Source organism: Chlorocebus sabaeus, chromosome 11 (assembly GCF_047675955.1).
Source record: "Chlorocebus sabaeus isolate Y175 chromosome 11, mChlSab1.0.hap1, whole genome shotgun sequence".
Lineage (NCBI taxonomy): Eukaryota > Metazoa > Chordata > Mammalia > Primates > Cercopithecidae > Chlorocebus > Chlorocebus sabaeus.
The window spans coordinates 114,378,224-114,403,196 of NC_132914.1; the positions used below are offsets into that span (position 1 = coordinate 114,378,224).

Genomic DNA, 24,973 nt, shown 5'->3' on the forward strand with positions numbered 1-24,973 from the left:
TATTGCCTCTCGTGGACTGTTAAATTTCTATTTATGTATGTATGTATGTATGTATGTATGTATGTATGTATGTATTTATGAGACAGAGTCTCGCTCGTTGCCCAGGCTGGAGTGCAGTGGGATGATCTCGGCTCACTACAACCTCCGCCTCCCGGGTTCAAGCCTTCCTCCTGTCTCAGCCTCTTGAGAAGCTGGGACTACAGGCAAGCGTCACCACACCCGGCTAATTTTGTGTTTTTTTGTTTTTTCTTTTTTTTTTTTTTGTAGAGATGGGGTTTTACCATGTTGGCCAGGCTGGTCTCAAACTCCTGGCCTCAAGTGATCCACCCACCTCAGCCTCCCAAAGTGCTGGGACTACAAGCATGCGCCACTGCACCCAGCTAATTTTTATATTTTTATTAGAGATGGGGTGTTACCATGTTGGTCAGGCTGGTCTCGAACTCCTGACCTCAAATGATCTGTCTGCCTTGGCCTCCCAAAGTGCTGGGATTAAAGGTGTGAACCACCGCACCCAACCTAAATTTATTTTTTTTAATTTCTGTTTTTAAATATTTTAAATTTTTATTTCTAATCATTTATTGTTTAGAGACAGAGTCTTGGTCTGTTGCCCAGGGTGGGTTGCAGTGGCATGATCACGGCTCACTGAAGCCTTGACCTCCCAGGCTCAAGCTGCCCTCGTACCTCAGCCTCCCAAAGAGCTGGGACCACAGTCATACGCCACCATGCCCAGCTAACTTAATTTTTTTTTTTTTTTTTTTTGTAGGGACAGGGTCTAAGCATCTTGCGCAGGCTGGTCTTGAACTCCCAGACTCAAGTGATCCTCCCACCTCAGCCTCCCAAAGTGCTGGGATTACAGGCGTGAGTCATGGTGCCTGGCCCAACATTTTTCATTACAGTAAAATACACATCATGTAACATTTACCATTGTAACCACTTTAAAGTGTACGACTCAGTGGCATTAAGTACCCTTCTCAGTGTTATGGGATCATCACTATCTGGTTCCAGAACTTTTTTCTTTACCCCAGATGGAAACCCTATACCCATTTGCAGTTACTCCCCACTCTCCCCTCCCTCAGCCCCTGGCAACCACTAATCTACTCTGTCTCTATGGATTTGCCTATTCTGGATATTACATATAAGTTGAATCTTATAATATAGGCTTGTTAAATACTTTATCACATATATATTTTTGAGATGGAGTCTTGCTTTGTTGCCCAGACTGGAGTGCAGTGGCACGATCTCAGCTCACTGCAACCTCTGCCTCCTGGGTTCAAGTGATTCTCCTGCCTCAGCCCGCCAAGTAGCTGGGACTACAGGTATGCACCACCATGCCTGGCTAATTTTTTCATTTTTAGTAGAGATAGGGTTTCACCATGTTGACCAGGCTGGTCTTGAACTGCTGACCTCAAGTGATTCACCCGCTTTGGCCTCCCAAAGTGTTGGGATTACAGGCGTGAGCCACTGTGCTCGGCCTGTTAAATATTTTACGTAGATATTTTCCCTACCCATGCTTTCTGAAGTACAGAGCAACTTCACAGAGGGGAAATCAGGAAGCTTAAGAGTGAGGGTGAGGGGTTTCTGAGAGTGGGATGTACAAGTGTGTACACACATGAGTGTGCACCAGCATGCACATGTGTTGGGCTGGGCTGGGGGATGCGCTGCTGGGGGTTACCTTTGGTTTGTCTGGCTCCCGGGAGTAAGCCGTGTACAGCTCTCTGAAGACCCCCTTGTTCTTGGCCTGCAGGGTCTCTTCCCTGTAGATATGATCTATCTTGGATTGCCGGCACCCGAAGACCAGGACCATGGGGCAGGGGTTCATTCCTGGGGACCGGAAGGACCTTATGTCACCGATGGCTCTCTGCCTGATGTGTGGGGTGGCTGAGGTGCCAGGGATGGGGTACTGAGACCTTAGCGTGCGCCATGCGGATAGAGGCTCACGAACACTGGGGCAGGCAGATGAATGCGTGCACACACATGTACACAGGTGGGTGCTCACATGCTCACACATGCACACACACTGAGGAAGGAGGTGAAGTGTGTTCAACTTTAGTGGACCTCCCTCCCAGGTCTCAATCCTTCCTTCTGCTCCTTGACTACTCAGGAGCCCCCACCTGATGCCCAGACTCTGGAGCTGGATGGCCTGGATTGAAATCTCAGCTCTGTGATGAACAACTTAGTCAACTTTTTTTGTTTTTTGTTTTTTGTTTTTTTGAGATGGAGTCTTGCTCTGTCACCCAGGCTGGAGTGCAGTGGCGCGATCTCGGCTCACCGTAACCTCCGCCTTCTGGGTTCAACCGATTCTCCTGCCTCAGCCTCCCGGGTAGCTGGGATTACAGGCGCCTGCAACCATGCCCGGCTAAGTTTTGTATTTTTAGTAGAGATGGGGTTTCACTGTGTTGACCAGGCTGGCCTCAAACTCCTGACCTTGTGATCTGCCCGCCTTGGCCTCCCAAAGTGTTGGGATTATAAATGTGAGCCACTGCGCCTGGCCTTTTTCTTTTTATTATTACTATTATTATTAAGATAGAGTCTCACTATGTCGCTCAGGCTGGAGTGCAGTGGTGTGATCTTGGCTCACTGCAACCTGCAGAGTGAAACCTGCAGAGTTTCACTCTTGTTGTCCAAGTTGGAGTGCAATGGCACTATCTTGGCTCACTGCAACCTCTGCCTCCCAGGTTCAAGTGATTCTCCTGTCTCAGCTTCCTGAGTAACTTGGATTACAGATGTGGGCCACCATGCCTGGCTAATTTTGTATTTTTAGTAGAGACAGGGTTTCACCATGTTGGCCAGTCTGGTCTCAAACTAGTGACCTCAAGTGATCCACCTGCCTTGGCCTTCCAAAGTGCTGGGATTACAGGTGTGAACCACCACATCCAGCCACAATGTACTCAACTTTCTAAGCCTCTGCTTCCCTATTTGCAAAATGGAAATAACAGGACTGTTGTTGAGAAATGAATGTGAAACATTACAACTCTGCCTGATACCTGGCAAGTACTTTATAAATGTTAGCTATTCCACTACAATGACAGTTCCATGGGGGCAAGTTTTTACTGACTGATTGATTGATTGATTTGTTTTTGTAATCATCCCTTGAATCCATGGAAAGGTTTTCATTTCTATTTTAGTTGTTTTTCTGTCTTGTTCACTGCTATGCTCCAACACCTCCAAGAGTGTTTGGCACTTATTAGGTGCTCAATAAATCCTTGTTTAATGCATGCTACAATTTGGGTTTCTTTCTCTCTCCTGCCGAAGCTGATCTGCTGTGTCTTTCACACAGCACTTGCTCTTGAATAACAGTCTTTGCGATAATTACAAAAGCATAGCCATTTGATAAGGACTAACGCCCACCTTTTCCAGGCTATTGGATTATTTTTTTGAAGGGATCACATCTTAACAAATGTCCTCTGGGCCTGGAATTTCAGGCCCCTGGGACAGGCTGTTTGGATTACACCGTGAACTTCACCTGTGGGTCAGGCTGGTGCTACACGCCCCGGCTTTTCTGAGGCAGTGACGCCATGCAGAGACACCTTCACTGTTCTCTAGGGCTGCTGAGACACAGCTGGACCTCCCCAGGTCTGGGGGTGGGAACCAGGCAGCCGCTGGACTGTAACCCACCTTTGTGTTGGATATCAAATTGCCGCTGTTGCCAGAAGCTTCGGAAAGGTGCGATGCCGGTGCCCGGTCCAACGAGGATGCACGGGACTTGGGGGTTCCGGGGCAGGTGGAAACTGGGTGCTCTGGGCAAGGAAGAGGGGGTCAGAAGTCTTGAAGAGGTCAAATCCAATCAAGAACAACTGAATCCTAGGTAGACCAGGCGGCCGTCTTTGGTAGACATACAATGAGACTTACGGCTCTTCAGCCGGGGCCAGGTGCCCCTTTTCAGGGTGGGAGTCTCACCGATGAAGGGAATTCCAAAAATGGGGGGTCCTCAGGGTCTGGCTATTCCTCCATTCCCCAATTCTTCTCACTGCTGGGCTCAGCCAGTTCGACCCAGAGTATCTCTACACTGGCACCATTGAGACTTGGGGGTGGACCTCCTTGGTCGTGGCACTGTCCTGTGCATTGTAGGGTATTGAGCAACATCCCCGGCTTCCAGCCACGAGGTGCCAGGAGTACACGTGAGTTGTGACAACCCAACATGTCTTCAGACTTTGTCAAATGTCCCTGGGTGGCAGGGATGGGGTGGGGCGCTGCAAAAATCACCCTGGTTTGAGAGCCACCATTTTTTAATTTATTTTTTCTTTTTTCTTTTCTTTCTTTTTTTTTTTCTTCTGAGGCGGAGTCTCACTCTGTCACCCAGGCTGGAGTGCAGTGGTGTGATCTTGGCTCACTGCAACCTCCAACTCCCGGGTTCAAGCAACTCTCCTGCCTTGGCCTCCCAAGCAGCTGGGATTATAGGCGCCTGCCACCACCCTCGGCTACTTTTTTTTTTGTATTTTAGTAGAGATGGGGTTTCGCCATGTTGGCCAGGCTGGTCTCAAACTCCTGACCTCAAGTGATCTGCCTGCCTTGGCCTCCAAAAGCGCTGGGATTATGGGCGTGAGCCACTGCACCCAGCCCAGAGCCACCGGTTTAACCAACAATGAAATCTTTAAATCAAGGAGTCACAGACTTCAGTGTGTAAAAGAATCACCTGGGGATGTTCAAGATGCAGATTCCTGGGCCATGCAGTACATCTGGGCTCAGGACTCTATGTTTGAAACACCACAGAGGACTCTGATGTCACTGATATTTGGATCGTTTTCAATGGCACGTGGACCATATTGTGAACATTCTAACCTCAGTGGTTGAGAAAAAGGATTGGCTAAAGCCACTGTTCAGGTAGAGAAGCTATTGATTGACAAAACAGGTTAACTATAACTGGTCTAAGGTCAGCGATCGCCTTTAAAGCTGAGTTTGGGAGGAAAGGCGCCAATGAATGGGGGTGATTGGATTTTTTCCATCGCTAGGAAACTGGGACTGATTGGGAGTGACCAGCAGAATTTGGCTAGAATTTCCACTAGCCCATACAGTCCATGAAGGCGGAGACTGTGTTTGCGGGGTTTTCCCCGATAGCTCCGGCATCTGGCCCAGTACACGCCCAAGTGAAATGTGCGTTGCATTGACTTGACATTGACCAGAGGACTTGCCTAGCTTGCTGTGCTGCTCTGATCTTGTTTCCTTAACAACTAAGACAGACGCAGGACATTGGTCTCCATTGTGTGCCACCCAGTCACCTCTCTAGAACCTTTCAGACCGGTCCACCTACTCCACTTGCAACATCAATATGCAGATTTGAGATGATTGCTCATTTTTCTCCACTTATTACTCACCCTCTCACGAAACAGGGGACCACTTCGTCAGCCTGTATCCGGTTGAGCCAGGAGGAGCACACGCCATGGTGAATTGGTCCTTCTCCATCTAGCAGAATAACCAAGAAAGTCAGGGCCACCCACTGCTCTGAAGCACGGCCTCCCCTCCTCCCTCCAATGCAAAATGCTCACAGGCCCAGTGCCAAGTTTATCCTTTGGAATTCCTCCCCAGGATCCCTTCCTCTGAAGGGCAAGAGGAAACGGTATAGCTGGGGTGACTTCATGCCTGTGCAACCACCCAGGGTTCTATAGGGTAGGATTCAAATCCTTCCCTATAGAAGGGTGCTTTTGGTGGCTTGCTGGACTCCTGGGACGGGCACTGTGCATTTTAATTGCTTTATCTAGGAGGAAAAAGACAGGGCAGAGCTTGGGTTATCTGACTTACAACCAGCTGGGCATGATACAGCAGAGTGCTCTCCCAGGGAATGAGTGGTGGTGGCTTGTTCTAGCTGGTGCTTTGGGGATATGAGGGGGCACCATTGCAAATACACGTCTTGCCTCTTTCCTAATTCTGCTCAGGCTTGGCTCTGCATCAGGGGACAGTTCACCTGCTGCTTCTTCCCCCAGTTTTCTGGTCTTGGGGGTGTGTCTCTTCCCAGGGATTTGGGATTTAGCCTGCAGGCAGTGGTTTAGGGAGCCCTCCAGAGGCCCCTTGGGGGAAAATGCAGCCGAAGAGGCTCTCCCAGTGCCTCCGCCCACCTCGAGTGCGGTAGGAAACGATGGCCACAGTGAGGTGCACTTCATCAGGGTACATGTCTGGGGAGGAGCTGATGGAATAGTAGCGGGGCTGCAGCAGGGACAGCTGGGTCAGGAGCAGGGTGGCTGGCATCTGGATGGATGGGAACTCCTCCAGCACCTCCACGATGGTGGGGTTCTTGCCCCATTTCCATTCCTCGTACTCCTGCAAACCCTGTGCCAAGGAGACGGACAGAGACAAGCTTGAACCCAGCTGCTACATAGTTCCCATGAGGACCTGAGGGGGTCCAAGAAGAAGGCAAAGTGAAAGTAACAGTTGGCAGGTATGCTGGCTCATGCTGGTAATCGCAGTGCTTTGGGAGGCTGAGGAGAGAGAATCACCTGAGACTAGGAGTTCAAGGCCAGCCTGGGAAACATAGTAAGACCCTGTCTCTACGAAATTTAAGAAAAATTAGCTGGATGTGGTGGTGGATGTCTGCAGTACCCCAGTTACTTGGGAGGCTGAGGTGGGAGGACTGCTTGAGTTCAGGTGCTTGAGGCTGCAGTGAGCTAGGATCACACCACTGTGCTCCAGCCTGGGTGACAGAGTGAGACCCTGTTGACAGAAAGAAAGAAAGAGAGAGAGAGAGAAAGGAAGAAAGCAAGGAAGGAAGGAAGGAAGGAAGGAGAAGGAAAGAAAAAGACAAAGAGAAGAAAAAGAAAAAGAAAGAGCAATAACAGTTAACACTTGAATAGCAATTATTCTGTGCTGTTTTGATTCTCATGAGGACCTTATGAAATAGGTATTACTGTTTCCCCATTTTATATATGAGGAAACTGAGGGTGATAGAGGTCCTATGGCTACTAGGTGGTGATGCTGGGTGAAACTGAGCCTTGCTCTAGACAGTGTGTCTTCAGAATTTGTGTTTCTAGTCACTACACACTCCTGAAGTCAAGAGAGACGCACTATGGAAGGGAGTCATGACTCACGCGGGGAGTGGCAGCATTCAGTGGAGACCTGTGATTTGTTGGTTGCAGAATCTGGAGATGCATCTTTGGAGAGCTTGGGTCATGTTCATGGCGGTGAGTGACAGCCCCGGAAAAATCAGGTTGGGGTGTGTGGAGGACCATGTTTGGGGACGTGTTGACAGCAAAGCCCAGCTGTAACCAGGCAACAGAAGAACTCTCTGGAGCTCTGGAGTTATTTTTCCTTAATCTCAGAAGATGCCCTAGGCAGTCTCTGGTTGCTGGAACAGAAGGCTCAGTTTCTGAGACCAGCGTGCCAGTGCACTGTGTAACAAAGATTTTCCCCATGTTTCTAAAGACTGTCCTGGCCTTATTTATTTATCTATTTTTTATTTATTTTTCATTTTTTATTTTTTGAGATGGAGTCTCTCTCTGCTGCCCAGGCTGGAGTGCAGTGGCATGATCTTGGCTCATTGCAAGCTCCGCCTCCCAGGGTTCACGCCATTCTCCTGCCTCAGCCTCCCAAGTAGCTGGGACTATAGGCGCCCGCCACCACCTCCAGCTAATTTTTTGTATTTTTAGTAGAGACGAGGTTTCACCATGTTAGCCAGGATGGTCTCAATCTCCTGACCTTGTGATCTGCCCACCTCGGCCTCCCAAAGTGCTGGGATTATAGGCGTGAGCCACAGTGCCCGGCCTGTTCTGGCTTTATTAATAGGCGATGGCATCCTTGACATCGTGCTTCTCAGACCTCCAGCCTGACTGGCCTGCAGTTGCAGGAGCAAAATGGACAAAGAGCCCTGGCCTCTCAACTCTTTGAAACTGACATTACCTGAAACTGACATCCATCACCCTGTTGGTGCCAGGCCTGGCTTCCCGCAGGCCGCTCCCTGCCAATGACCAAGCACAGGAGTCTCCAGGACTCCTCAAGAACCCTGCTGGGCCTTCCTGAAACTGCACTGCGGTCTAGAACTTTCTCGTCCCACCTTTCTTCCTTTTCCTTTGGCTGGGGTTAGATTTGTTTTGAGGTCTGATGGTTCTCCCAGCCTTATCTGATCCCTTTCCACTTTCTGTCACACAAGTGTTTCCCCTAATAAAAATCCTTGCTCATTTAATCCTGTCTTGAAGTCTGCACTTTTTGGAAGAAATGAACTAATACACATGGGTTATATCAAATTCTATCTATCTATCTATCTATCTATCTATCTATCAATCAATCAATCATCTATCTAGAGACAGATTCTTGCTCTGTCACCCAGGTTGGAGTGCAGTGGTGTGATCTCGGCTCACTGCAACCTCCATCTCCTGGGTACAAGCAATTCTCCTACCTCAGTCTCCTGAGTAGCTGGAATTACTGGTGCCCATCACCACGCCCAGCTAATTTTTGCATTTTTAACAGAGACAGGGTTTCGTCACGTTGGCCACGCTGGTCCCGAACTCCTGACCTCAGGTGATCCGCCTGCCTCGGCCTCCCAAAGTGCTGGGATTACAGGCATGAGCCACTGCGCCCGGCCTATTATTTATTTATTTATTTATAGAGATGGGGTCTTGCTCTTTCACCCAGGCTGGAGTACAGTTGGAAGATCGTGATTCACCATAGCCTCGAACTCCTGGGCTCAAGTGATCCTCCCACCTTAGCCTCCTGAGTAGCTGGTACTACAGGCATGTGCCATGATGCCCAGCTAATTTAATTTTTTTTGTAGAGATGGGGTCTATGTTGCCCGGGTTGGTTCCAAACTCCTGGCCTCAAGCAATCTTCCCATCTCTGCCTCCCAGAGTGCTGGGATTATAGGCATGAGCCACTGTGCCCAAATTCTACTTTAAATAAGGTAAAAACAGTGCAATCTAATAAGGTACCAACAGGGCAATCTACGGTCCTTCTTCCTATTAGCCACCCTCCCCCATTCATTAAAAGTTTTAAATCAAAATTATACTTGCAGATAGTCTAAAAAGTTAAATAACTTTGTAAAGCTTATGATTAAAAATAATGGTCTCCTGTTCTACCTCTGCCATCTGCTTCCAGCTCCCCGGAGGTAACTACTTACAGCTCTTTAAGTGTTCCTTCTGGTATTTATTTTCATATTTCTAAATACTACGCACTCGCTAATTAGCCTCTTCCTTGCTGCTCACCGTTCAATCCCCTCTCCTGGACGGTAGAAGAAAGCTAAGCCATCCTGTGCTGGGGGCTTGCTTGCTGGGAAGGAGCCCCCATTGGGAGCAGCGTGGGCCGTTCTCCTCGGTAGAATTCTCACTGAGCAAGGCTTTGCAGTGGGCTGCGGCAGGTGATCCCAGGATTTCTAAGCAAGGTGGTAGAGGCTACGTTTGGTTCATTTTACAATCAGAGACCTCTGATCTCTAGTAGTCCCACCTGCAGCTCCTCTCCATTGGCAAAATCTCATCATAGCAGCCACATGGATGGAACTGGAGGACACCATGTTAAGTGCAAGAAGCCAGGCACAATAAGACAAATTTTGCATGTTCTCACTCATTTGTGGGAGCTAAAAACTAGAAGCAAATAAAGTCATGAAGACGGAGAGTAGAAGGAGGGTTACCAGATGAAGGGAAGGGTAGTGGGGAGGGGTGGGGGAAAGTGGAGATGGTTCATGGGTACAAAAACACAGTTAGATAGAAGGAATAAGATCTAGGCTAGGCATGGTGGCTCATGCCTTTAATCCTAGCACTTTTGGGAGGTTGAGGTGGGTGGATCACCTGAGGTCAGGAATTTGATGGTGAAACTCCATCCTTACTAAAGAAAAAAATACAAAAATTAGCTGGCCATGGTGGCAGGTGCCTGTAATTCCAGCTGCTCGGGAGGCTAAGGCACGAGAATCTTTTGAGCCTGGAAAATGGAGGTTGCAGTGAACCGAGATTGTGCCACACGGCACTCCAGCCTGGGCTAGAGAGTGAGACTCTGTCTTAGGGACAAAAAAAAAAAAAAAAAAAAAAAAAAAATCTACTATTTCCTAGATCTAGACAAGGTGACTATCGTCAACAATAATTCATTATATATTTAAAAATAACTAAAAGAGTGGAATTGGAATGTTTCCAACACAAAGAAATGATGAATGATTGAGGGGATGAATACTCCCTTTGCCCCGATGTGATTATTACACATTGTATACCTGTATCAAAATATCACATGTACCCCATAAATACATACACCTACCAAGTACCCATAAAAATTAAAAAAACAACAAACAAGAAAAAACCTCATCTTTAAACCAAGGCATGGTGAGATCCTGTTTCTTTTTCTCCTAAGGATGGGCTAAGATGGCACTAATGGAAGCCCAAGGCTCCAAAGGAGGACAGAAAGAATAGTAATTTCAGTTGTAGCCAGGGGACTGTTTGATTCAAGGGAGTCACTCTTGCTCTGCCAGGCCTTAGAACTGGGGGCAGACCAGCCACATTGGACCAGCCAATATGGCGACCTACAGCAAATAATGGCCCCCTTGGCTCAAGACTGCCATCTGCTGGAAGCCTGGTAATAACAGTTTTCAATTCTTTAATGACGAGGAGGTGAAAGGCACTGCCCAGGGTTGTGGGAAGCCTGAGGACCCACCTTGCTGAGGACCAGCAGACGCTGCTTCTCCTTCTCGTTGGTGGCTAGGGAGGCAAACTGCTGCAGCTGCAGGGGCGTTGGTGGCGTGGTGATGTCCAGGTAGTACTTGAAGGCCTGGAAGATGGTGCAGGGTGGGAGGCGGTGCTCATCTGTCCAGTTACTGATGACGCCTGTGGAGGTACAAGGCGGGTGAGGGGTGGGTGTGGGAGGGCTTGAGTCTAAGTCGGGGGTTCAGGTCTGCTCCTGGAGCAGAGGATGGGGCCAGGTGAGGAGGGTGGCTCCAGAGCCAAGCAACCTTCTAGCTCTCCCCCTTCCATGCCCAGAATCCATGTGTGCACGAAGCAAATCCAAAATTAATTAGGCAAATGAATCCAAAAATTAAGAAAAATATATGAAGAGAGGAGAAAAATATTAAAATAGCATGACATAGTCCACTGGCGTTCTATACAATGAGCCCCCAGCTGTGCGTGACAGAGATAAGCCTATTTCGGCCCCATGTATCATGGCATGGTATCAGCCTCTCACCCCCTGAATGGGATGTTAGTGTTTGTCATTATAAACACTAACACTTATCTAGCACATTCTATATGCCGAGTACTATTATTAGCATTTTATATTAATTCATTTAATCATCACAACAATCCAAGACAGTGTTATTCTTCTCCCCGCTGAGAAAAATAGAAGCACAGAGAGGTTAAGAAATTTGCCCAAGGTCACACAGCTCATAAGCGTGAAGTCAGGCAGTGTGGCTTCAGACCTTGTTCTGACTACTATATTGTACTCCCTCTATATACTCTTCCTCCAACATGTCCCTAAATATAAGCCTCTCCTCCATCAGGGGTTCGATCCCAAATGAAAAGCTCTATTTCAACATAGAGGAAGTATTGTCTGGGTTGGATTTATTTTATTTTATTTTATTTTATTTATTTATTTTTTTAGACTGGGTCTCACTCTGTTGCCCAGGTTACAGTGCAGTGATGCGATCACAGCTCACTGTAGCCTTGAACTCCTGGGCTCAAGTGATCCTCCCACCTCACGCTCCTGAGTAGCTGGGACTACAGACGTGAGCCACCATGCCCCACTAATTTTTTTTTTTTTTTTTTTTTAGATGGAGTCTCGCTCTGTCATCCAGGCTGGAGTGCAATGGTGCGATCTTGGTTCACTGCAACCTCTGCCTCCCGGGTTCAAGCGATTCTCCTGCCTCAGCCTCCTGAGTCGCTGGGATTACAGACATGTGCCACCATGCCCAGCTAATTTTTTGTATTTTTAGTAGACACGGGGTTTTGCCATGTTGGCCAGGCTGGTCTCGAACTCCTGACTTCAGGTGATCCACCCACCTCGGCCTCCCAAAGTGCTGGGATTATGATTACAGGCATGAGCTGCCGCACTCAGCCTGATGCCTGGCTAATTTTTGCATTTTTTTGTAGAGATGCAGTTTCACCATGTTCCCAGGCTGGTCTCAAACTCCTGGGCTCAAATGATCTGCCTGCCTCAGCCTCCCAAAGTGTTGGGATTACAGGCGTCAGCCACCTCACTCAGCCAGGATTTATTAAGAGAGGGTATGTCTCAGCCGGGTGTGGTAGCTCATGCCTGTAATCCCAGCACTTTGGGAGGCCAAGACGGGTGGATCACCTGAGGTCAGAAGTTTGAGACCAGCCTGGCCAACATGATGAAATCCCCATCTCTGCTAAAAATACAAAAAATTAGCTGGTGTGGTGGCATGCGCCTGTAATTCCAGCTACCCAGGAGGCTGAGGCAGGAGAATCACTTGAACTTGGGAGGTGGAGGTTGCAGTGAGCCGAGATTGCGCCACTGCACTCCAGCCTGGGTAACAAGAGCAAAACTCTGTCTCAAAAAAAAAAATAAAATAAAATAAAAATAAAAAAGAGGGTGTGTCTCTAAAGTAGTGTCTTCCTGAGAGGTTTTCAGCAGGGCTTTGACGATATGCTACTTTCACATTCTATCCTGACTTCACATCCTAGCTCTTTTGTAAAAGTGACAGTCCTGTATTGGTCTGCCAGGTAAGGTCACTGCAGTTCCTCGTACCTGACCCTTGAGCCCACCTGTGCTCCTGGATGAAGCACTGAGACCCATTCGCCTTTGAAAGTTCTTCAATATGAAAGTCAAGGGTGGACACTTAAGCAGGCGAGAACCTGATCTAATGAGGTAAAACATGTGGGCTCGATCCCTAGTTGGCCATCGAGCTTCCTATAGTACCTTTTGATTCTAAGAGGAGGCAGGATCAGATTTCTGCTGTTATTTACTTGGTGGGCAATGGGGTACTAGAGATTTTCCTAAGGGGTAGTGGTGAGGATGGAAAGTGAAGAGTGGCTACTGCTAACATCCATGTCTAGTCAATGAAGGAAGGTAGCGGCCCCCTTCTCCCAATGGTGAGCCATCGATGGCCTGGCACCATGCGCATTTATTTGCTCAGCTGGTTGGCCCAAGGTTGATCAGCCATGAGAAAGAAGAGAATCTTCAGTCTCATCGGCTGCTAGCAACAGAGACCCACTCTCTTGCCTGGAATGGTGATTGGGAAGAACGGGTCTCTTCTTCCCTAGACACCCACTGCCTCTGCAGCTCCCTAGAGCAGGGAACGGCCCCTGGGAATGTTACCTAAAGCCGTGTTCCGCTCCTCCAGCAGTTCCACTTTCACCATCTGGTTGACAGGGGGTGCGTCCTCCAGCCGCTCGATCAGGGCATTCACGAGGTCCTCGTGGTTGCCAGGGAAGACACCCAGGTGGTCCCCAGGCTGGTACTGCAGCTCCTGATTCCCGTTGGTGTGGAGACGCACGAAGATAGTTGACCGACTGCAGGAAATTGCAGAGGAATCATAGGACAAGGGCCAGCAGCTACTTCCTCCTTTTTTTTTTGGCTCTTCTGTCTGTCCCTGTTGGCTGCAGTTCTCCTTCCATTCTTGTTGGGGCCTGTGCTAACCAAGCCTATTCCCCCATCATTCTATTATTATTATGGTGAGATAGGGTCTTGCTCTGTCGCCCTGGCTGGAGTGCAGTGGTGCGATCACAGCTCACTGCAGCCTCTATCTCCCAAGCTCAATGATCCTCCCACCTCAGCCCTCCCAAGTAGCTGGGACTATAGGCAGGCACTGTCACGCCTGGCTAATTTTGGAATTTTTTGTACAGATGGAATTTCCCTATGTGGCCCAGGCTGGTCTCAAACTTGTGAGCTGAAGCAATCTTCCCACCTCGGCCTTCCAAAGTGCTAGGATTACAGGTAAGGGCCACAGTGCTTAGCCATCATTCTACACTGAGGCTTTTTATCAAGGTCACCAGTGAACTCCTCACTGCAAATCCAGTGGCTGCTTCCCAGGTTTCATCTGGATCTGGAAGCAGTATTGGGCATAACTACTCACTCTCTCCTTCTCAACTCCCTTCTTTTGAATTCTAGCACCCCATTCTCAGTACTAATAGGGGTTCTCTCAGTGTCTAGCGCTTCACTGGAACCACAAACTGTGGTATTCCCAATCTGTGAAATTCTGCATCTCCTGGGAATTGCAAGCCCCACTGTGTTTGGCAACCAGGGTTCCTCGTGTTGTAATGGTAAAGGAAAAAAGACTTGGCTTTAAGCTTGGGTTCCTCCTATGCATAAACTCATCAATATTACAACATTGAGAGATCTAAAAAGACAACACAGAAGGAAACTCACTGATGCCTACCGGGTTATAACCTTTCTGCATTGATTTTTGTGTTTCAGGTTCAGGAGGCCTGTGCTAATCCAACAGCTTTCAATAATAAACTCTCAGAATGTGATTATTCTGGTCCTTTAAAAAGTTTTGGTACAGGCCAGGCGCAGTGGCTCACACCTGTAATCCCAGCACTTTGGGAGGTGGAGGTGCGCGGATTGCCTGAGGTCAGGAGTTTGAGACCAGCCTGGCCAACATGACAAAACCCCATCTCTACTAAAAACACAAAAATTAGCTGGGCATTGTGGCACACGCCTGCAATCCCAGCTACTCCGGAGGCTGAGGCGGGAGAATCACTTGAACCCAGGAAGTGGAGGTTGCAGTGAGCCGAAACTACACCACTGCACTCCAGCCTGGGCATCAGGGAGAGACTATATCCCCACCCCCCACCGCCACCCAAAAAACAAACAAACGAACCCCACAAAAACCTTTCAGTACAGTATACTGCATTTTACACAATACCTGCAAACTCTAGGATCAACTACACGTGGATAAATCAAATCTTTTGCACCCTTTGAGCTATGATTGCTTTTTCAGACCTGCTTTTTCTTCATTGCCAATGAGTTTTCAGCGGATAGAGACGCTTGATATTCAACATGAAGTTTCTATATTCTCTATGGTATGTAAATCAACACTTGAATAGCCCAGTGGGACTCGCTATTTAAAGGAGTTTTTGGCTCAACCAAGAACCCCTTTGTGCTACAAATAGCCACCATTATTAAAAAGAGTTGAGCGGCCATATTATTTTGGGGGAGGAAACAGTGTCAAGTATTTTCTTGAAGCAAGGCATCCCCGCCCTTAGCATAGTGGGGAACTTAGCGACCATAATTGTGAATGGTAGTATTAAGGTCTAGGAGTCCCACTGTCCCTCCCTGGGCAGATCTTGCCCTGTCTGGGAACCTGCACGACTGAGCCTTCTCAGAGCTCACACCAATCTTTGGTTCCTGGGGAGCAGACATTACCTCCAGAGAGCTGCAAAAAGTAAATCGCAGAAGCCAGGGCCAGCAGGGGGCGCTGTGGGGTTTCTAATTTGGGAGCCTCCTAAGTTTACCCAAAGGAAGCCTTTGAAAGGCCCGCAAATCAATTCCCGCTTTCTTCCCAGATCATCACGATTTGTACAAAATAGAAATGCAGAGGACCCAAACTTGCTGAGCTAGCTCACGAGCACAGCCACCTCCCCCCAAGTCCTCTTGAACGAGGCAGAGGGTGGCCGTGCAGACAAGGAGCAGGCATGGGAAAGTGGCTGGCCTGTGGGCTAGAAGGTGGGTCCAGGCTCTGGCCCTGCTGGGAGTTTAAGGGGACTCTACATGCTGTTTGGTGGGTGCTTGCTGAGAACCCCCAGCGTTGAATGGCCGCAGGGCCCCAGGGCACCTTGGTGGGCTGGTCTTTGATGCTGTGCTGGGAAGCCGACCCTCTGGGGAATAGCACTGGCTCAGAAACCAACTGTCTTAAATCTCAGTTCTGCTGAGCTTTGTAAGTGGAGAATTTTTAAACATTTTTAAAAATTATTATTTTTATTTTTTTTGAGATGGAGTCTCTCTGTTGCCCAGGCTGGAGTGCAGCGGTGCTATCTTGGCTCACTGCAACCTCCACCTTTCAGGTTCAAGCGATTCTCCTGCCTCAGCCTCCCGAGTAGCTGGGATTACAAGCGCCCACCACCATGCCCGGCTAGTTTTTGTACTTTTAGCAGAGACAGGTTTTAACCATGATGGCCAGCTGGTCTCAAACTCCTGATCTCAGGTGATCCACCCGCCTCAACCTCCCAAAGTGCTGGGATTACAAGTGTGAGCCACCACGCCTGGCCTATTTTTTATTTTTTCTTAAAGCTTGGGACACATATGGGCCATATGAGAAGTATAGGGAGAAGGGGAAGAGGCAATGGAACAGCAGCCACCATTTGGGTCCTATTTCCTTCTCCCCCAAGTGTCCCCTCTGTGTGACTTATTTCTAGTCACATCCAGAAGCATCACATACACACACATGCTTGGCGGTGGCTCAATGATAGGTTTGCAGATAAAAGAATAATTTGCTAATGTCCAGCATTAAATGGAAAAAAACCCCAGAAAATGTGCATTCTTCAGTGAAAAGGATAAATATTGTCAGCTGTGAACTGCTCAAGTTAACAAAGTTCATTCATTCAACACCCGTACATTGCGTGCCAAGCACTGTTCTAGGCACTGGTGAGAGAGTGATGGGGAAGGACAGCAAACTGCCCTATTCTCATTGAGAAGTCACTTAAAAGATCTCAGGTGGGGTTGGTGATGCGGATGAGTGGGTGGTGATGGGTTGAGGGGAGTAGGCTATGTCGATAGGACAGTCAGGGAGACCTCTCTGGCGATTTGACATTTAAGCAGAGACATGCAAAGACCTGCAGGCACAGCATTCCAGGGATGGGGAAGAGCACGTGCAAAGGCCCAGAGGCAGAGAAAAGGTGGCATGTTCAAGGAAGTGAAAGAAGGCTGGAGTGTTTGTTTGGACAATAATAGCGGCCAGATCACAAGAGCCTCATGATGACCTGTCATGGCAAGGAGTTTGGAGGTTTCCTGAGGTCCAGCAGACCATCAGGGGCTGTGAAGCCGGGGAGTGACAGGCTTCAATTCACGGTTTTAAAAGATTCCTCTGTCTCAGGACCCGCTTCCATAGTAAAAGATTAGGGTGGGGGTGGCCAGAAATTCACACCTTATACAAGTAGGACACCTAGTCCAAACCAGTTTTTCGCACCCTATGCAAATGGCACGCCTGGTCCAACCAATATTTTGCATCCTATGTAAATCAAACACTGCTTCCTCACTAGACATCTGTAAACCCCCAATCCCCCCTGCATTTCACCGTGGATCTGGCAACCCATTTCTCCAGGACCCCTCTCTTCAGCAGAGAGCTTTTTTTTTTTTTTTTTTTTTTTTTTTTTTTTTTTTTTTTTTAGATGGAGTCTCACTCCGTTGCCCAGGCTGGAGAGCAGTGGTGCGATCTTGGCTCACAGCAACCTCCGCCTCCCAGGTTCAAGTGATTCCCCTGCGTTAGCCTCCCGAGTAGCTGGGATTACAGGCACCTGCCAACATGCCCAGCTAATTTTTGTATTTTTAGTAGAGACGGGGTTTCCCCATGTCGGCCAGGCTGGTCTCAAACTCCTGACCTCGTGATCCACCTGCCTTGGCCTCCCAAAGTGCTGGGATTACAGGCGCTAGCCACTGCACCCGGCCCTTTCTTTCATCAATTAAACTTCTACTCTTAACCTCAAAAATAAAATAAAATAAAATAATTAAAAAAAAAAAAGAAAAAAGAAAGGAAGGAAAGATTCCTCTGTCTGCTCTTTGGAAACTGATGTTTTTAGAGAAAAGCTCAGAAACCAAGAGACAAGTTGGGTGGCTATTCCAGTCAGTCAGACCGGACATGCCCATGGCTTTGCTCAAGGTGGTGGGTCTGAGATGTAGTTGAAAGACAAGGCCAAGGGCGTCTGCTGACAGACTGCATGACCCAGGCGAGAGGGAGAGAGGAGTGAGGATGACACTGGAGGTTTTGACTGACGCCAAACGTTGATGTCCTCTGTTGAGATGGGGAAGGCTGGAGAGAAGCTATTTTACTCGAGGGGAGATGAGACTGAAGCATTCTACCGATCAAGAACTCTGCATTCTAATGTCTGCCGTTCTCCCGGACATCCCGGTGCTGACCTTAACTTCTGCTGTTCTTCCTTCCTGGACCCCCCTCCTCTTTCCCGCCTTTCTAAAGGCCACCCTCCCATAAGAGGTTCATCTCAGGTCCTGCATTCTCCTCTTGCTCCTGATTTCTAGGACTTGTCTACACCCCACACATCAGCCATCCATTATGCTCTCTCTTCTGTGTCATTTGCTAATTGTTGTATGTGCATTAGAAAATTTATTTCCAGGCTGTGATGGTGACTGCGGTCACTTTTCTCTTTAGATTTTCAAGGATCCTCCTCAAAAGGCTGCCTACTTCCTCATAAGCACTTTGCCTGCAATTAATGGTCTCTCGTAGGGGGATTAGTGATATCTTGGTCGTGGCCTTTTGGGCCAGACAGCCCAACTTCAGCCTCGGGCAGGAGAAAACGGGAGAGTCATGCTTTTTCATTCAATTATCCTTTTTCTTCTTTTTTAAAATAAGCCTTATGAAGCTGGAAATGGTATTAAGCTTGAAAATAGGTAGTGCTTTTAAAGCACTTTCAGCTTGAAAATAGAGAACATGCTTTTAAAGAGAGAAACACGGAGGTAAGACTGGGTCCTTTTTGTGCTAATTCATAACTGATTTGAATTCTACACTCCAGTTCTAACCTTGTTTGGAATATTCTCTTGCTAGTCACTTTTAGACCCGTCGCTTAGAGTCAGGTGCCTCCTCTGGATGGGCGGGGGTGGGGGCTGATTTTGGGACTTTTGGTTTCACTTAGCATCAAAACATTTGCAAGTTTCCTTGCTACTTATGTACTATGGCTTTGGGAGTAAATTCTGTAAGCTGGTCTTTCATATTTTGTTGCTGAAGGAAATTTCCAGTAGATTATTAGGCCTTCTCATGCAATGCTACTTATATCATCCCTTCCCATAGGACCAAAATAAGTAGTAAGAGATATATTTCAAATACGGAGTCCCTCTCCATATCAGGGGCCATTATGCTCTGAATTGCACTTAACTAATTATTCAGAGATTAATTTCCCACTCCATTTCTTTAATGTTTGAGAATCTAAGAGAGAATATGAGAGCCCTGGGGCTCTGCTCTGTTGATCACTTTTATCAAAGGTTTGGAAGATTACATAGAAAGCACGCACACTAAATTTGCAGGTGACATGAAGCACGGATGGATAAGGAATACTGACGGGACTCTATGATATGCTAGTTGCTTTATGTAGCTTATTTTTAATACTTAGCAGCCTTGCAATGCTGGTGAGGCCATCTGTGTAGCCATTTGGCACACTGACTTTGGAGTCAGATAACCAGGTCGGTGTGACCTTGAGAAAGTCACTTGTATTTTCTAGTTGTCATTGTTCCTATTTAAAATGTGTATGATAAGAGCGCCTACTTCCCAGGCTGGTTAGAATTATAAAAGATCCTGGACAGAGCACTCAGCACAGTGCTTGGGACACAGAGAGCTCTAGAAAAACGTTAGTAATCTTCATAGCTATCATTCCTATTACGTAGGTAAGGAGACAGGGGCTCAGATCACCTAAATGGCTTAGCCAAGGCTGCACAGCTAGTGCGTGGCAGAGCTGGGGTTAGAACCCAGAACTGCTTAATCAAGAGCCTACTCTTAGACATCACATCTCAAATTGATCAAACTGGGTCTGTCCATCCATCTCTCTACTTGTATAAGTAATTTTTCTTTTTCTTTTTTCTTCTCCTTTTTTTTTTTTTTTTTTTTTTTTTTTGAGATGGAGTCTTACTCTGTCGCCCAGGTTGGAGTGCAATGGTGCAATCTCAGCTCACCGCAGCCTCCGCCTCCTGGGTTCCAGCGATTTGCCTGCCTCAGCCTCCTGGGTAGCTGGGATTATAGGCCCCCACAACCACACCTGGCTAATTTTTGTATTTTTAGTAGAGACAGGGTTTCACCATGGTGGTCAGGCTGGTCTTGAACGCCTGACCTCATGATCCATCTGCCTCGGCTCCCAAAGTGCTGGGATTACAGGTGTGAGCCACCATGCTGGGCCGAGTCATTTTTCTAGCACTAATGAAGGTCTTTGCACTGGTTCCCGTTGAATGGAATGTTTTTCACTTTGTAGTTACAGCAGAACATCTTTTCAAGTCTCGATTCTTTGCACGGCGTAGTTCACTGCGCTATGCTTAGTTCACCGGGTTACCCACCTCTGTTCCCAGAGCAGCAAGGGGGTCTCTGTGGTACTTTGCAATAATTGGAAAACAGCCAGTCCTTGGAATCAACAAGAGCTTGTCCTTTATTGTGGGTGGCACCTGGGAGCAGAGGTGGGTAACCCAGTGAACCAAGCACAGCACAGTGAACTATGTTGGGCAAAGAATCAAGACTTGAAAAGATTCTTGATTCTTCTGCTGTAACTACAAAGAGAAAAAGATTCTATTCAACAGGGATCTATGCAAAGACTTTCATTAGTGCTAGAAAAATTATTTATACAAGTAGAGAGATGAGCAGACCTGGTGTGATGGTTTTGAGAAGACGTGATGTCTAAGAACAGCAGTGACTGCTTTTAATGGAAAAGCAAAACGGCCATTAGAACCATGCCTGAGATCTCAGGCAGCATTAGCGCGTCCTGTTCAAATTGGTGATGGTAATAATAACCTCAGCACATTTGGCAGTGATCACATACTCTCCACTGCACTGTGACCAGGTGAGAGTGACATTTCCAGCAGGACAGAGTGTGTCCTTTTACTAAAGCCAGAGGCTTGGGAAACCATGTCTTAGAAAGAATGACTTGAAGGAATCAGGCCCCAGAGGAGACTGGTCAATGTCGTTGGCTATTTCCAGGTCTCTCATTTGGAAAGAAATAAACTTGTCTTAGATGTCACCAGAGAGTAAAACTGGGTTTAAAATAAAGTGCTAGGAAGACATGCTTTGGTTATATTAGATAAAATGATATTGGTTATATTGGATACTAAGCTAATTTCTAACAATTAGGACTTCATCTCCCATCAACCCAAAGAAATTTAAGCAGAGTGTGGGTATCCACTTTTTAGCTACATTAAAAAAATTATTCACAATAGGAAATACTTGGACTAAGTGATTTCCAGCTAAGATGCTGTGGTACAACAAACATGTAGCAAATCTACAGGGGTGTTGTCCACTGTTAAAAAAACCTTACTCAGAAAACCTTTTTCTTTCCTCTTTTCATGAGATCAACACCATCTCCTTTTCCCACCCCTTCAGGTTGGAGCTTGGCAAAAGGAAAGCAGGAACTCCAGACACTAAAAAGCAGCAAGGGAGTCTCTATGGCACTTTGCAGTCATTGGAAAACAGCCAGTCCTTGGAGTCCACAGGGCTTGTCCTTCATCGTGGGTGACATTTGAGAGAATAGGTGGGTAACCCAGTGAACCAAGATGTTCCTACCTGGATTTAGGGCTCTGGAGGTTTTGACGGCTAAGGAGTCGGGCAGCTGAGACTCGCTTTTTGTGGACATTGGATAGACCTGTGGGGAGAAAAACAGTCTTCCTGAGAAGGGGTTGAATGTTCCATTAAAAACTCCCCAGGCGGGGCAAGGTGGCTCATGCCCATAATCCCAACTACTTAGGAGGCTGAGGTGGGAGGATCACTTGAGGCCAGGAGTTCAAGACCAGCCTGGGAAACATAATGAGACCTTTTCTCAGAATATTAATACAACCACTCTGCAGCATTTTCTTCACCCTCTACTGACACTTCTACTGTTCTCTGAAGTAGAATGAGAGACAGAAGAGAAGAGATGAGGCAGGCATTGGTTGGGACAGGTGAGGTGGTTGTGGGTAGTGCAGAACAAAAAGAAAATCTGGTTGAATTAAGTTGAGAAGAGGATGGTTTGGAAGAACACAGTATATTACTAGAGAGACAGAGAGAGAGATATATTTCCCAGTACTTGTTTTACAGAGTGTGGGAGGGCAGCAAAGTATTCATTTTGGTAAGACTGCACTAAAGGGAGATCAAAGCAATGAAGCCCATCTTCCCTAAGCACCTTCTGGAGGTGAGATCGCCTGCCTTTCCCCCATTGTCATGAATGCCTCCCTAGAAGGGTGGTGGGAGGTACCTTGCGTGAGTTCTGGAGCTTCGGCCACATAGGTGAGGCGGAACTTGTTTCTCTTCCAGCTGCGGTCATTGCTGATGAGGGAATTGTTCGCCTTTTCAATGTTGACATCATCTCCCACACAGAAGACATCACAGGCTGCCTGTGGTGTACACAAGGCTTTCAGTGACCTCTTTCAGCCAAGCGGATCTCCTTGCCAACAGCTCCAAGTCATGGCATGTATCTACATCCACCCATCCATCCATCTATCCAACTATCCATCCATCCATCCATTCATTCATCCATCCATCCATTCATCTATCCATCCAGTAACCCTTCCCTCCTTCCCTTCTTCCTTCCCTTCCTTTCTTCACTCTACCCTTTCATTGTCTTCCTTCATCCATTCACCTATCCACTCATCCACTCTGCCATTCATCTACCCTTCCGCCCTCCCATCCATGTATCCATCTTTCCATCCATCCATCCATCTGTCCACTCACCCACCCATCCACCCACCCACCCATCCATCTTTCCATGCACTCATCCTTCCTTCCATCTACCCATGCAGTCATCCATCTTTCCATGCATCCATCCTTCCATCCATCTACCCATTGACCCACCCACCCATCCATCTGTCTTTCCATGCATCCATTCTTCCATCCATTCACCCACCCATCCATATATCTTTCCATGCGTACATGCATCCATCCATTCATCTATCCATCCATCCATCCTATATATTTTGAGTGTCTGCGATGTGCTGGACATGTCAGATTTGCCATTGACTTTAGGACCTAACCTGCACTTAAGATATAATTCTATTATGTCATTTATTCCTAAAATTAATGTGTGTAGAGGTTTAACATTAAAGAAGAAAGTAAACATCTCAGAATTTCCCAATCCATCTTCCTCTAAATATTTAAGAATTATGTAAAGAAAGAGCATATTGAATGAATGTCTGGATGACTGCAAATATATTTTCCTTTTTTTTTTTTTTTTGGTCAAGCTCACTTGTTCTTTGATTTTAACAGTTCTAAGAATTGCTGTCCTTATTTATTTATTTATTTATTTATTTAAGACAGAATCTCACTCTGTCACCCAGGCTGGAGTGCAGTGGTGCAATCTTGGCTCACTGCAGCCTCAACCTCCTCCCCAGGTTCAAGTTATTCTCATGCCTCAGCCTCCCAGGTAGCTGGGATTACAGGCATGTGCCACCACACCCAGCTAATTTTTGTATTTTTAGTAGAGACAGGGTTTTGTCATGTTGGCCAGGCTGGTTTCGAGCTCCTGGCCTCAAGGGATTTGCCTGCCTCAGCCTCCTAAAGTGCTGGGATTACAGGCATGAGCCACCATGCCCGGCCAATGTCCTGAGTTATTTTTAAGATAAAACCACAGATAATTCAAAATAATGATAATTTTTAATGATAGTTCTTACCATTGTTTGACCTCATGTTGACTTTAAAACAATCCAAATGTTCATCAGTGGATGAATGGATTAACAAGACTTGACACATCCATACAATGGAATATTATTTGGCTATAGAAAAGGATGAAGTTCTGATACACGCTATGGCATGAATGAACCTTGAAAACATTATACTAAGTGAAAGAAGTCAGTCACAAACGACCACATTATGATTCCATTCATATGAAATGTCCAGCACAGGGAAATCTACAGAGACAGAAAGTAGGTTTGTGTTTGCCAGAACTGGGAGTGGGATGGGAGCAGGAGGTTGACAGCTAAAGGGTACAGTGGCTTTTAACAGGCCTTCCTTCCTGGTTGCTCAGTCAGGGTTGACTGATGGAAATCAAGCAACAGAATTATCCCAATGGGTATAAAAAGCCATTACTTCAACTCTCCTTGTCTGGGAGGAAATGCAGGAACAGGTTGATAAACACTGCCTCCCCACATGGAAATCCTCACAGCCCAGGGGCCTCAGCTTCCCCATTTGCTCTCTACCTGCGTTTGCTTTCAGGATGAAAAGTGTCATCTAAATGACAGAAGGTTGCATAGTACTCTTCTCCTGGGGTTGCTGATGAGTATGCATTCCAAGGCTAGGATGGCGTGGGTAAAAGTGGCAGGGTCTACATTCATTACCACCTCCCAGCCTAGAATGGTCAGTTTAGTCATCCTCATATGCAGATAGAAGGCCGTGCATGGTTCATTTATTCTCCTGTGGCCTTAAATTTAAAACAGCTCTGGCCAATAGGATGTCTTATCATGATGGAAAGGTTCTACACTGTCTAATATGGTAACCCCTACCCCTGTGGCTACTGAGAATGCAAAATGTGTATTCTCAGTTGCTTACTGCAACTGAGCAATGGGATTTTTTTTTTAAATACTGAAGAAAGATAACAGTTTATTATAATTTATTTTATTTAACAATCTAGGAAGTTCGCAGCCATCAGCAGTTCCAGCGCAATTTCAAGTACAATTGGGGATTCTGGAATCTCAGTGGAGCTGTGAATGTAGTGAACGTTGTATGTAAACTGTGTGCCATGCCTATAATCCCAGCACTTTGGGAGGCCCATGGGGGCAGACTGAGCTCAGGAGTTCACGACCACCCTGGGCGACACGGTGACACCCCATCTCTACTAAAATACAAAAAATTAGCTGGGCATGGCGGCAGGTGCCTGTAGTGTCCCAGCCTCTTGGGAGGCTGAGGCAGGAGAATAGATTGAACCCAGGAGGTGGAGGTTGCAGTGAGCCAAGATCGTGTCACCGCACTCCAGCCTGAGCAACAGAGCAAGATTCTGTCTCAAAAACAAAACAAAACAAAACAAAACAAAACAAAACAAAACAAAACAAAACATGGATACTTTTGTTAATACAGGGATAGGAATCTCTCTCTCAAATTAACTTCATTTGTTTTATTCTCAGCAAACTGACCTGGGCCACTCAACATGGCTTTTATCATACCTGATGTTAGCACATGTTCTATTTTTACAACACATTCCTGACCCTCAGAAGGTATCAGTTAGACATGCATGGTACCAGGGACTTCACAGCCACCATAGGCTTTCTCCTCTACATCCATCATGTTCTCATGAAATTCTAC

General features: G+C 47.0%; 1 protein-coding gene and 1 pseudogene across 1 annotated transcript in view; both read right to left on the minus strand.

Annotated features, from left to right (window-relative positions):
* The window catches only part of NOS1 (nitric oxide synthase 1), a 121,107-nt gene that overhangs the window by 12,155 nt on the left and 83,979 nt on the right, over positions 1-24,973 (minus strand). The window contains 8 exon segments of the mRNA XM_073021143.1: positions 1,673-1,821; positions 3,616-3,737; positions 5,313-5,400; positions 6,051-6,261; positions 10,552-10,721; positions 13,168-13,361; positions 21,272-21,350; positions 21,939-22,077. Coding sequence (XP_072877244.1) covers positions 1,673-1,821; positions 3,616-3,737; positions 5,313-5,400; positions 6,051-6,261; positions 10,552-10,721; positions 13,168-13,361; positions 21,272-21,350; positions 21,939-22,077 — 1,152 coding nt within the window.
* LOC119623821 (elongin-C-like) lies at positions 24,294-24,955 on the minus strand (annotated as a pseudogene).